General features: G+C 50.9%; 4 protein-coding genes across 4 annotated transcripts; 2 read left to right on the forward strand and 2 right to left on the reverse strand.

Annotated features, from left to right (window-relative positions):
* Positions 1-925: 925 nt before the first annotated feature.
* Positions 926-2,884, reverse strand: Pdw03_6700 (Reverse transcriptase, putative; the record flags this gene model as incomplete). The annotated part of the gene is made up of 1 exon (XM_066101423.1): positions 926-2,884. The coding sequence occupies one exon, from the start codon at positions 2,882-2,884 to the stop codon at positions 926-928; it is 1,959 nt and encodes a 652-aa protein (XP_065956506.1).
* Positions 2,885-3,354: 470 nt separating this feature from the next.
* Positions 3,355-5,690, forward strand: Pdw03_6701 (Na/H antiporter, putative; the record flags this gene model as incomplete). The annotated part of the gene is made up of 8 exons (XM_066101424.1): positions 3,355-3,472; positions 3,524-4,197; positions 4,249-4,331; positions 4,381-4,789; positions 4,856-5,196; positions 5,275-5,290; positions 5,407-5,525; positions 5,591-5,690. 8 exons carry the CDS (start codon positions 3,355-3,357, stop codon positions 5,688-5,690), a joined length of 1,860 nt encoding a protein of 619 aa, XP_065956507.1.
* A 1,096-nt stretch (positions 5,691-6,786) lies between these two features.
* Pdw03_6702 (WD40/YVTN repeat-like-containing domain) lies at positions 6,787-11,409 on the reverse strand (the record flags this gene model as incomplete). The annotated part of the gene is made up of 3 exons (XM_014681257.1): positions 6,787-6,951; positions 7,013-7,201; positions 7,258-11,409. The coding sequence occupies 3 exons, from the start codon at positions 11,407-11,409 to the stop codon at positions 6,787-6,789; spliced, it is 4,506 nt and encodes a 1,501-aa protein (XP_014536743.1).
* Positions 11,410-11,896: 487 nt separating this feature from the next.
* Pdw03_6703 (Bladder cancer-related BC10-like) lies at positions 11,897-12,449 on the forward strand (the record flags this gene model as incomplete). The annotated part of the gene is made up of 2 exons (XM_014681256.1): positions 11,897-11,913; positions 11,981-12,449. The coding sequence occupies 2 exons, from the start codon at positions 11,897-11,899 to the stop codon at positions 12,447-12,449; spliced, it is 486 nt and encodes a 161-aa protein (XP_014536742.1).
* Between the last annotated feature and the right edge of the window lie 426 nt (positions 12,450-12,875).

Genomic DNA, 12,875 nt, shown 5'->3' on the forward strand with positions numbered 1-12,875 from the left:
ATCGCCCATGGTGTAGAGATATCGACTGCGTCGTTGATGATTTGGATGAATGCTTGGCACTCAGCCTCCACATCGTCGGCTGTTGTGAGGTTTTGGGGGTTGGTGGTGGTATTGGTGGTGGTGGTATTATTCGTGTTGGTGGTGGTGTTGGTGAGTTGTCGCTCGATGAATTCTATCAGCTTCTTGTCGTCTGTGGCCTTCCAGTTTCTCCTCTTTGGTGGTTCGTATGGCGGGGTACCGATGTCGATTGTTGTCACTACTGGGTAGTGATCCGACCCATGATCGGTACCGACCTGGCATTCAACCACCCTCTCTGCTAGTGTGTTACTGACAAAGGTGAGATCTAGGACCGATGCCTGCTCGTTTCTTCGCCATGTCGGTGATCCAGTCTCTGTCGTCAGTGACAGATTATGAATCCCCGCGATATCTAAAAGTCTCTCTGCTGCTGCGGTCGCTTTCGCTTTGGAACCTATTCCACTCCACGTTGGGTGGTGTAGGTTCATGTCCCCGATCAGGATATGTTCTGCGTATGGTCTCTGGGCAAGCTCTCTATTGAGCTTTTCCACCGTTTCACCATCGTCGTTGTTATATATGTTATGCATAAAGAGGTCTGTCCACCCATCTAGATGGTTCCTCCGCAGTTTCAGCAGCTGGTATCCTTTCGACACCGTCTTGCATGACCAGGAACCTGGATCGATCCGTTTCGACACGAACAGACAGACCCTGGCTCGTTCACCTTCCAACTCCTTCGGGAAGACTAGTTGGTGGGTGGCCTTGTTTGGGTAGTGGGTTGTTGTTGATTGAGAGTTGATCCAGGGTTCCTGAACCGCAATCACATCCGCTTTCTGGACTGCTTTGTCTGACAGAAATGAGGCCATGACTGGATGGGCGTTGTGTGCATTGTATTGAATTATTTGGAAGTAATTCATTGAGATGTGGTGGTGTTGTTGGTGTCTGTTCCTGGATCATCACTGTGCTCCGACGCATCATGGAACTCCTCTTCCGCATCTTCGTCGATTTCAGCAACTTTGTGTCGTACCAGTTGGTATCGCCGAGTCGTTCGGGGTTGTTCATCCATAACGTAGTCCTCCGCCATATCATCAGCTGGTGCTGTCATCCTCCTCTTCTTATATGACGTCTGGAGCTGTTTCTCCGGATCTGTCATGAACTGCATAGTCTCTTGGTTCTGTGACCTCAAAGAGCGAGCCGACTGGCTTACTGCTGAGGCAGTTTCAGCGAGCTCCTCTGGTATGATAGGTAGATCGTCATCCTCCGACGTTCTCGATCTAGTTCGCATCACATGGCTGGGCTCCTTTCTTCGTTGGGGCTTCTCCACCCCAACCTTTGTATACATCCTCCGAATTTCTTTTGTCGGATGCGATGCGTTCTCTGTCGGATGAGGTGCGTTCTCTGTCGGATGCGATGCGATCACCGTCCGATTCGATGTAGGTGCTGCCCGATATATCGTCGTGCGCTGTGCAGTTTGCTGCGGCGCGTGGATTGGGGTATCGAGTCCCTGTTGGGACTGGGAGGTAGTGGTACTACCCTTCGTAGTCTCCCTTTGCCGGAAGTGGAGTGGCACACGATGGAATAGAGGGCTGTTAGCCAGTGCTAGTCTTGCCCCTTCTTTCGCTGCTGTTCTTACTTCGCATGCGTCGCTCGTTGGCCTATGGCCTCCGCCACAATTGGCGCATTTCACTTCGACGTCCCCTTGCTTAGCACACTCCCAGGTCGGGTGTTGCTTCGCACAGTGGCCGCACTGGTATTCGTTTAGACACTGTGAGTGTACATGTCCTGGTTTCTGACATTTCAGGCATAATTTCGAACGGCCTTCTCGGCAGAAGCGGGTAGTCTGGTGCACTTGGTGCTGCCAGAGCGTACCCTGCGTGATCGCCTGGTTTGCAACCACCGGGTCGGTGAATTCAATGATGATAGAGCCTTCACGACGCTTGCCAGGTTTTACTAGCCAGCCAAGGTGGAGGATTTCAACCTGGGTATCACCCCATGAGTGGCTGTTTTGGCGTACCAGCTCCTTCGCCATCCCCGCCATCGACTCCTGTGTCAACAGCATCGTCTTCGTATCGATACCGCGCGCTACTACCCCCCATGTCGGCTTCCTAACATGTGCTGCTGGGCCGAATGATTTCAACCAGCCGTCAGCATGCTTTCGTAGCAACTCCGCACCGGAAGCGCTATTCGCCGTCATCTTCACATCCCCAGAGGGGAGAACCTTCGCCGCTAAGAAGTGGCAGCCACCACCAAGGGGGGCACTGGCTTTCCTCCGGGCGGCTTGCTCCCGTGTCCTCTCAGCCTGCTCGACGATCTCCCTTGGTGTCCGCCGGCGGAGGGTTTCGCGGGTGTCGCTGTCACGAATCTTGACGATAATCTCTCGATCTTCGCGGAGCTCAGCTGGCGAAACTCCGATCGAGGATGATCCATTGCTTGTCGGGAGAGATGGGGGGGGGCCGGAGCCGGTCCCTTGTCCCCATTTCTGGAGCCGTGCCCAGAAGGCTGCCGAGTCGTTCGAATTGCTTGTTTGTGTGGACGGTGTCGTTGCTGTTGCTTTGATCGCCGTCGTAGCTTTTTCGATGCTATCCATACGCTGGTCGAGTCGGTTGAGTGCCTGTTGCACCTTTTCCATGACCTGAACCTGCGGTTTGTCCCCCTTCAGGGAGTTCAGTGCGTATTGCTCGACGGATTTCACAAAGTTGATAATATATATCTCACCTCTTCCGTCATTTTCCATTGTGTTCAGCACCTCTCTAGCACTCTGAGCGAGCTCCTCCATGGTACTAAAGTGGTTCCGTGGTTTCTTGGGGGGTGCCTTTGAAAACTCTGTTTCAGGGGGCGAATTTGGTTTTCTTCCACCACCGGCGACAGCCATCCTTCAATTCCTATAAAATAGGATCAAAAGATAGAGCCGGAAGTTAGAAAGAATTTGAACTAATTTTGAGAGCCTGTAGGCCCTTGGTTGGCGAGATAGAACAAAAATTGAATCTGGGCAAAAAGAGTTGTTTTTTTCCCAAGACCGATCTTTCCCACGAAGATCTCTCTCTCTTCTTCCTCTCTTCACATCTTCACCTCCATAGCACCATACGAATGCTACTGTTCTCTGCCTTCGAACCATTTCAATTCATCCAGATGATATTGCCTGCAATGACACAGAACTTTTAAACCGTGATTCAGTAACACTTGCTTGTACTCGTTCAACCTTGACATACAGACATCCTGGAAGACTCTAGATCTCACTGATCTGACTCTGCTGAATCCAATCTATTCCCATGACAAATTTGGGCCTTTATCTTCCTCAGATATAACTCAGAACATTTTAAGTGGTGTATAGCGCAGAGCAAAATGCCGACACTCGCCTTGATCAACTTCAACATCGTCTGCGCAACGCTCGGGGGGTTTATCTCCCTCTTCGGGCTAGTATCCTACCTTTGTAAGGAGCAGTTCTATCTATCCGAAGCATGTGAGTGTTAAGTCATCCGGTAGTATCACCACAACCGCTAAAAGGAAATAGTAATCTCCCTGCTAGCCGGGGTGTTATTCTCTCCCCATGCAGCCAATTTCATCAGACCGGAAGACTACGCACTCCACTCCGACGAAAATCTCGAGGTAATCACTTTGCATTTTACCCGCTTAGTGCTAGGCGTGCAGCTAGTTCTAGCCGGAGTCCAACTCCCAAAGCGGTATCTGCAGATCGAATGGCGGAGCCTAGGGCTACTCCTTGGACCAGGAATGGCTGCCATGTGGATGTGCAGTAGCCTAGTGATCTGGGCCATGGTCCCGAACTTCAAGTTCCTTCATGCCCTGATCATCGGCGCATGCGTGACCCCAACCGACCCTGTTCTGTCCAATTCCATTGTCAAGGGCAAGTTTGCTGATAAACATGTTCCTCTTGAGCTGCAGAGGATTATCATCGCTGAATCTGGCGCTAATGATGGTCTTGGCTACCCGTTCCTTTTCTTTGCGATTTATCTCCTCCAGTATACTGGGATGGGAAGCCAGAGCTTTAGCGGTGGTGTGGGGAAGGCGATGGCGCTGTGGTTCTATGAGACCTGGGCATACACAATTTTGTTGAGTTTGTTATATGGAACTCTGGTTGGTTGGATTGCGAGGAAGTTGTTGCACTGGGCAGAGGAGAAGCGCTATGTTGACCGGGAGAGCTTTATGGTGTTTGCCATTGCTCTTGCAGTGAGTTTACGTCAAAAAAAAAAAAAAAAACTCTGCTAATCTCTGAAGCAGCTGTTCATTGTGGGAACCTGTGGTTTGATTGGGACAGATGACCTTCTTGCCTGTTTCATTGCTGGAAACGTATTTACGCAAGAGTAGGTCACCTTGATCGCTTGAGTATCACGAAAATGCTAACAGAGACAGTGATTGGTTCCGCCTTGAGACCATAGACGATTCCCTCCAACCAACAATCGACATGCTTCTCAACCTCTCTGTCTTCATGTGGTTTGGAGCGGTCTGCCCGTGGTCATCCTTCCTGGGCAATAGCGTGATTCCAATCCATCGGCTCATCTTCCTGGGAATATTAGTCCTCCTAGTCCGCCGTCTCCCGATCGTTTTCACCATGCACACATGGATCCCGCAGATTGAGCTCGTCTCCCAGGCTGCTTTCGTCGGCTTCTTCGGTCCCATCGGAGTGGGCGCCATCTTCTACCTGTCAGTCAGCCTTGAATTCCTGCGCAAGATTCAAGTCAACGGCGAAGCCCCAGAGGATGTAAAGCAAGTCATGGAGAGCATCCGGGTTGTGGTCTGGTTCCTAGTAATCTGTAGTATTGTGAGCACCCCCAAATAACCAAATCCTCACATCCTCCTGTCTTATTTAGCTTCTGACCAAACTCAGGTTGTGCATGGCCTCTCGGTCCCAGTTGGAAAAGCCGGATATCACCTCCCAGCAACCATTTCCAGCGTCATCAGCACCAGCACACACGAGGAGCGAGAACCAATCCCCATCTCAAATATCAGCCACACGCACAGCACGGCCACACCTCTTACAACGGGAGAGGATGCGAGTTTCCGCAGCCGCAAGCGTGGTTTCCGGAGTGTAACGCCCCACCCGCCATTCTTTGGCATTGGTCGTTCGCCGTCCCACCAGCCCGGCATGGGCCAGGATGATGAGCCGGAAAGACCTGTTCACCTGGTTATTCATCCGACTAGAAGCGGGGATAACAAGCCGCAGCCCTAGTTGCGCACCTGGGGATTTGATTTCGATCCAGGCGGCCATGCTTCGCTTTAATTGGACCCATCCAATCGCTTGATTAGCAGAGCGAAGTGTTGCGTGAGTCATTAAAACTCCTACTTACATTGCGCATTTTTCTAGTCTTTCATTGTTTTCCACAGATGCACTCAAGATTATCTACCGAAAGAGACCAATGCTGATGTCGGGGGTGTTAGAGCGATTTGCCGGTATTCGGGATAATCTATGGAGATTGCTCAGCCTGTGATGACTACCTCCATAGCATAGCCATGGGCATTCGACTCGGCTATAGGATTCAGAGTAAGAAATACGCATGGTAAGCATCAAAGACACTCCTGGGGTTGGCCATGCAGAGCAGGCGTTGTTGATATTATAGTCAAGTTACCCTCTCACACACAAGACGCTTATCAACCATGGCGTCGATCAAATTTGCTCATACGACTTTGTCGGTTATGGAGAACTTTCTCCAGGATTCATCTGACCAGGACGCAAGAGGGTCGCCATCAACTTTGCCATCAACTATGAAGAAGGGAGAGGAACTCCCAAGGCGACAGACAGCACACGAGATACTCGAACATAAGTACGAAGAAGCGTGTCGCCCAAAAGTGAGTGGGATGTCATGCAAGAGGGCGAGTATAAGTGAGGAACACGCGTTGGCATCTGGCAACTCCTACGAATTTTCAAGGAATTCAATCCCCGGTAGTCTTTCTATTATCCGAGGCTCTGTTGGCGAATCCAAACATGGGCCTCTCAAGAAGCTACTGATGGCTTTGCCGGCTAGAATTTTCCCTCTCTGATATTTCGTAGTTCAATGTAAATAGGTAAGGTTAATACGGGTTTATAAAGGCTTGTAAACCAACATTTGCTCGACAGGTAAATGGAACCCGGCAATGTTACGAAAGCTACCTATCTTGAGACTTGACCTGTTTAAATGATTTGTTTCAATGTCTACACAATCATAATACCTTAAATCATATTGAAGTTGTGAATGTTTTACAATTCCTCAACCCACAGCGTGAGCCGATAGAGACCCATAAGAAGTTGCCGAGCATTGCACGATTTGTCGTCCTGGATGTTTCTGAAATTAAGATGATCGTATAGATTAGAGGATGATGATAATGCCATGCCATAAATAAGGAAATCCAGAGTTAAAAAACTAGATACAAGAGAGACGCAACCAAACTCTACAAGCCCTAGATAGCCCACAGCGTGCTTAGACCATAGAAGATGCCATCAGAAAAATAGCAAATACAAAGGATGTGCATTGGTATCAAATGTGCCCCGGACAGTCGTTTTCCATGACCTGACTAAGGAAACGTCGTGTTCTCGTCAAGGTCTATTTGACCTGATAACCAAGATAACCGCTTCACCCATCACGAAGAGTCCCAGAGATCATGTTCTCTGATCGGATTCAGATGTTTTTTGAGGGGGATTTTTCATTTTCAGTCCTTCGATATCGTCACACGTCATACTGAAAAGCAAAGTGACAACGCCGTTGATGGGTCCGTGTCGAGATCGTGAACTCATCATGACTCCGAATTCATGAACCTGCAAAAAGACAAGAAATAAAACGCAATTTAAGATAGGCTGGCGTGCAGTTCGCGGGCACGGCGAGCGAGGGGTGAAATGAGTCGCAGGATTGGGTCATGCGGGTTGCGCTCAACGACTGACATGTACAGGGTATTGAGGCGCTGGCTCATGATGTCCAGAATACGAGGTGCGACTTCGCGGAGATCAGTGTCCTAAAAAAGCGGGAGAGTTAGTACAAAAATTTCAAAGATTTGAGACCGAGTAATGACACACCCTGGGGTTCACGTTTTGGAGAACCACCTCGAGCCAGTGGAGGCGCTGGCCAATGTTGCTCTGCATAGTAGTGGTGACAGCAACGGCCACAGAGAGCATGACGATGGCAGAAAGTCGGGACAAGTAGGCGGGGGATATGTGGACAAAGTAGTTGTCAAACAGGTCAGCTTGCTGGTTTGATTGGAGCCACTAGGAAATTTATGTTAGTAGGAACATCGAATGTATGGAAGTGATCTGAAACCAACCTTGATAGTGCCCTGCTCGTAGTGGCCGGTATTAATGAGCTGCACAATGTCGCCCATTTCGATTTCCTCGGGAGATCGCACGACAGGGGAAGCAACAGGAACCGGGGCTGGTGCCTGGATAGCCGGAGGCTGGGGCACAGGCTGAGACAACGGCTGTGGTATGCGCGCGTGGTTCTCACTTGGCTGTCTAGTTGAGGAGGAGCGCTTGTGGACGTTCAAGATCTCGCGGTTGGACATCTCAAGCTGCGGGCTTTGGCTTTGCTGAATTTGGTGGCTCTGATTCGCGGCCAGCATAGAAACGGTCTTGGACAAGCCACGCAGAACGGCCGACATCTCCTCGATCTTTGCGGTATCACTCTGGCGCTGCGCCTCGTAGTGGTTGATCTGCGCCTGGAAGTGGCGTTCCATGTCTGACTCCACCTTCTTTGTGGTACGTGCCAAGCTCTCAATCATGGGGGTGATTGAAGACTGCATGACGCGGGTAACTTCTACTTCAATGCGAGGTGCAAGCTTCTGTGCGACCGAATCGGAGACCGCCTTCACCACTGGTGCCTGCTGCATAGCATTGATAACAGCCTTGGGAAGAACCTGTCGCAACTCCTCGTTAAACGCACCTCCAAGCTGTTGAGAGACAGCGCTATTCAGTTGCTTGTTGACTGCTACAGAGGTGGCATCGGCAATGACAGGAATAACATCGGTCTGGATACTGGCTGAAACGATACGGGTCAAGTTCTTCTCAACGTTATCGGAGAGCGTGCTAGAGACCAGGCGCAACACTTGGTCTTGCTTGGCCGACGAGGCAGCATCCCAGCTGCGACGTTCATCGTCGAAGCGACGATGGAGGTTCTCAAACTCATGGCCGAGACTTTTGTTGAACTCGCTTTGAACACTGCCCTGCAGGGTTTGTATGTGTTTGTTGAGAAGTTCACTTGAGAATCCGAAAGTCGGCACTGCATGGTCGGCAGCCTGAGACGCACAAGAGACAAGAGTCTCGAGTTCCTTGGCAGTGCCGGAGGGGACTGGCAGAGGTTCGACACCGACAGTGACGGATGGCTCCTTTGCCTTGGCAGCTTCAGCGGCGGCAGCAGCCTTCTTCTTCTTCTTCTTTTCAGACTTCTCGACCACGACTGGTGCAGCTGCTGGCTCACTAGGCTCTTCCTTCTTCTTGGCCAACTTGGTAGGCGAAGCGTTACGCGAAGGAGCAACGCCAGAAGCCAATTCTCCAATCTCTGGCTTTTTCGCCAATTCTTTGGGAGCAACGCGAGACTGAGTAGAGGCTGTGTCACCGTTGACAGATGGGTCGTCGATAGCGTATGTGGGGAAAGTTTGAAGATCGCTGATTTCAATTAAGCCGTGCTCCATTGCATCAATAGGGCGGATAACCTTGTTATCCGCAGTCCAGCCCAAGTCCTCCTTCTTGATGTTCAAGCAGGTCACACCGCGCGAGTGCATAACGTAGAGCTCAAACAGGGGATTTTCCTCAGTGCCGCGCTTGTCAGTAGCGGCCTTGGTGATGGGCAGAAGCTCTAAGCTTCTTAGCTGACCCTTGGAACCGAGAGATATCTCCCGAATTCCACTCAAGCAAGCAGTCGACTCGGGCTTGGGTAGGGTGTTGTCCTTATCGTTGAGGTCTCGGATGTAGGCTGCCTGTGACATCTGAGGCAAATTGTACCGAGGAGCCGAGAGATGAGCAAAGTAGATAGAGTTACGCGTGGGATGTCCAACGACAATGACCCCCGATGCTGGATGATAAGCCACGCTGCAGATGGCATCGGACTCATTTTCGTGCGGGAACTTCAACTCCTGCACGGCCTTGCCCAGCCCAATATCCCAGAGCTGCAAGGTGTGATTTTGCTTGAGTCCAACCAAAACATAACGAAGCGCCATAGATCGCGAGTAAGCGCGAAGCTTATCGAGGAAGAGCACTGAAGTAGGCCAAGACTTTTCGGTTGGGGAGCCAGTGACGAAGGTTGTCAAGGGCACCCGGATCTCGGCAGGAGCAGGGCCCTCCATAAGGCTCGCGTCGTTAAGCATATCATTGATATCCCAGAAACGCAGCCGGCCAGTCTTATCCAAGGAGGCGATGACGGAATCATCATCACTAAATGCAAAATCTTTGCCGGCTTTACCAGTGGAAATCTTCAATGCACGCTCTTTGAAAAATTTCTCGGTATTAACTGTGCGCTGAGTGCCAGAAACGCCGTAGGCAGGGCTCATTGCTGCCTTTGGTGAAACAACGTAGATGTTCTTGCCCCGACCAATGGCAAACAAATTGGTGTGACGAGTGCTCCGCTTGGCTCGCGTTTTCAGCTGGCCACCAGAGGTGTTCTCGTCTGAGGCCGGGAAAGGTGGGAAGATCAAGCTTTCGCTTTCCAAAGCATCCACATCAAAGAAATCCTTTCCTGAACGCGAGATCAAAGCCCAGTATACAGAGCCACTGACTCCAATGCCTAGGATGGCCTGGACTTCGGAGTCACCAGCCGCAGAAGGAGCTGTACACAAAGCAACGTTGAAAACTCGATCACGGGTGGAACGGAACACCTGTCGGTCACTACCGTCGTCTTGTCGAATAATTCTAATTCCACCGGTTTTGGCGAGTGCGTACACGATATATTCCGATGTAGCTGCAGTCAACGAGCGGTCAAGCTGATCAAACTCCTTCTTCAGACGAGCAATGTCCATGACATCGTCATCACGAAAGGTTGTAATTTTTCCAGACGTAGCTTTCACAGCGATGGAAATGAAGGGCCTCATTGGGAAGTTGTGAACAGAGACAACTCTTTCTTCTTCCTTTTCGGCGCTGTCCTCCGCACTCTCCCAGCTGTCAGCTAGAGCCTCAGTGGTCTCAGTCGCCTTCGGGGCAGCTGGAACCACGGAGGGTTCTGTCGCCTTCACGGGCTCATCAACCTGGGTCAAGCTTGCTGCTTCTTTTGATTCAGCAGCAGTCTTGCCCAAATGACTAGCGATCGACGAGAGAACTGCCTCGGAGGAATCCTCCTGGACATTAGAGGCGGCAGCCTTGGCTTCCATTACAGCCTGAGGCTCATCGCCGCTGAGAGAGCGGCCAATCTCATCTACGAGACGACCGACGACTTCGTGGACAGCCTCTCTCTGACTTTCGCTCAAGACTGGCGACTGGGCCCTCTCCCTGGGGGCTGCAAGCTCTGGTGTCTGCCAATGCTCCACCTTGGCAGAAAGATTGGTCTTTTGCTTCTGCATGACTTCAAGAGCTGGGCTCTGGATGCCAGAGGCATTCTGGGAGGACCTGTTGACAGGAGAGATAGCGGCCAATTGGTCAAATGGATTGACATAGGTGAACATTGAGTCCTTCGAGTTGGGCGATACGACCGTTTCCGGGTTCGCAAGCGCCTTAGGACTTTCATCCACAACTTCCACAAATATATTTTTGGCTGTCTGGTTCTGACGTTCATCAACGGCAGCTTGAATATATGGTGCCTGCTGAGTTGAAGCTAGCGCCGGTGATTCAGCGACAGCAGGACCTGGCTGAGAACGGTTGAGCAGGCGAAGTAACATATCCTGTGTGTTCTCATTAGGGCCCTCAGGCTGACCAGATTGGAATGCCTTGGGAGGGCCAGCGGTCGCAGCCGCAGGGGCTGCAGGGGCAGTAGGGGTCTGTTGACCGAACAAAGTAGCAACTAGGTCAGATGCAGAAATACTTCGTCCGTGCGACGCAAGAGCTCCCTGGGCCGACGGAGTCTGCAAGTGCTCGGGAGCTGCAGCTGGGGCCTGCGGCTGAGGGGAAGCACTTGGACGCTGGCTGAACCTGAGAAGATTCAAAAGATCCACAGAGCCTGGGTTGGTGTGCTGCGGTTGCGGCTGCTGGACCCATTCGCCCCGAGGAGAAGGCACATTGGGGCTCAGGATGTCAGAGCCCTGATGAGGGGGAGCATTCATTGGCGCAGGACTTTGAATAGTCGAGGATACCGATGGGTGTTGGTAGCCATGCGACTGGGGATGAGGGTAGCTCTGGCCATCGTAAGGTTGCTGCTGCGGAGGGTGCGGCGGGAACAGACCGGGCTGGTAATACGATTGGCGCTGGGCATGAGAGTTATCCTGACCAGGAGTGTTCGAAGGAGAAGGGCGGGGCCGGATACTGGCCAAGAGAGCCTGGAGATCGGTGGGGGTGGACATTTCTGCCGTTACGCCGTGGTTACAGGCGACCTCCGCCGATAGAATCCAAGCTTTGCAGAGCTCTCAGAAGCTCTCTTTCGAGAGGCTCAGGGTATGAAATTGGGAATCACAAAGGCTAGAAAAGGCGACAAAAAAGCAAACCAGAGATAAGTGCAAGAAAAGGGAGATGAAATTGAAGAACGTGTTGAAGTAGAGAGGAAGGGTGAGGGAGAGAAGAACTCCCGGCAATATTGTTCGAGCCGTGGGTGTGGCTGAGGCTGCCGAGTTGTGGCGGGCGGTGGCTGGTGTTGTTTCTCGCCCGACTCGCGTCATTAGTGATCAGATTACTTTTACTGCCTTTATGTAGCCCACTTTCACTTACCGAGTTCGAAGGTGGTGAGCTCACTGGACTAGTTATCGGGATTAACTACATCAAACAATACTCTTGTTCATCTATTTGCACATTTCCGCCGGAAGGCCAGCGCCCGCAATCCCCATTATCATCACAATGTTCTGTCTACGAAGGTAAGATATGCAAGTAAGCAGCAACAAAGAAGGTGATAGAGACTAACTGAGATGATCCATACTGCAGCTGGCTACCTCTCCTTTTCGTTCCGACCAACGCCTCCCCGCTCTTCATCATATCGTTTGTTGCGTTGACATACATCATTCACCGGCCATGTATCTACTGCTCCGCATTGCTCTTAATTCTTTTCGTCTCGTCGTGTCATTGGTCGGACCGCTGCATCTTTGACCTACGGAGTAATTGGCTCGCACCACGCTATACTTCAGAACCTGGCGATTATGCTATCTCAGGTAACGCAACGTACGAAGCAACGGTGTCTGGTGAGGGTCTGACGGAATTTGTTTTCGATACTATGAACTCCACCGCCAAAGCCTTGGCTGGTGCTGTGTTGGAGACCATCCAGCAACGACTTTCCCCTAATGTGTTGGAGTCAAGGCCCAATGAGTGGACAGGACTTGGGTTGGAGTGGGTGCGCAGCCTCTTGGGGAGACGGGAATGGACTCTACCATGTGTTGATGTCAAGGTTCGACTATGAAGTGCGCAAAGCTTTTCATTAGGCAAAATAAGCCCTGTCAATTTCTTCAAGTGAATATCTTATCTACGATTCTTGTGTTTTCAGTTCATGTGCAGATCTCGATATCCTCCCCTGAACATTTATGAACAACCTGTACATATCCCATTCTATACTAATCTGTCAATCATTAAATGGGTCTTTGCTAGAGATGTAGATTCTTCTAGTATTGTAACTTAACCCCAACCTTGGAAGTAGTGGCTACGTAAAACATAATTCGAAGAAGACGTCGTCGAGTCTAAGCTCAGACCTCACCTAAATAGATACCTCATATTAAGTTGAACATCAACATCGACAAAGACGAAAAGAGCAAAAAGAGCAAAAAGAGCAAAAATAGCAAAAAGAGAGCTAGCATCGCTGCAGTAATTGGACTGAGCTCTATGTATGCAC

This window comes from Penicillium digitatum, chromosome 2, assembly GCF_016767815.1.
Source record: "Penicillium digitatum chromosome 2, complete sequence".
Lineage (NCBI taxonomy): Eukaryota > Fungi > Ascomycota > Eurotiomycetes > Eurotiales > Aspergillaceae > Penicillium > Penicillium digitatum.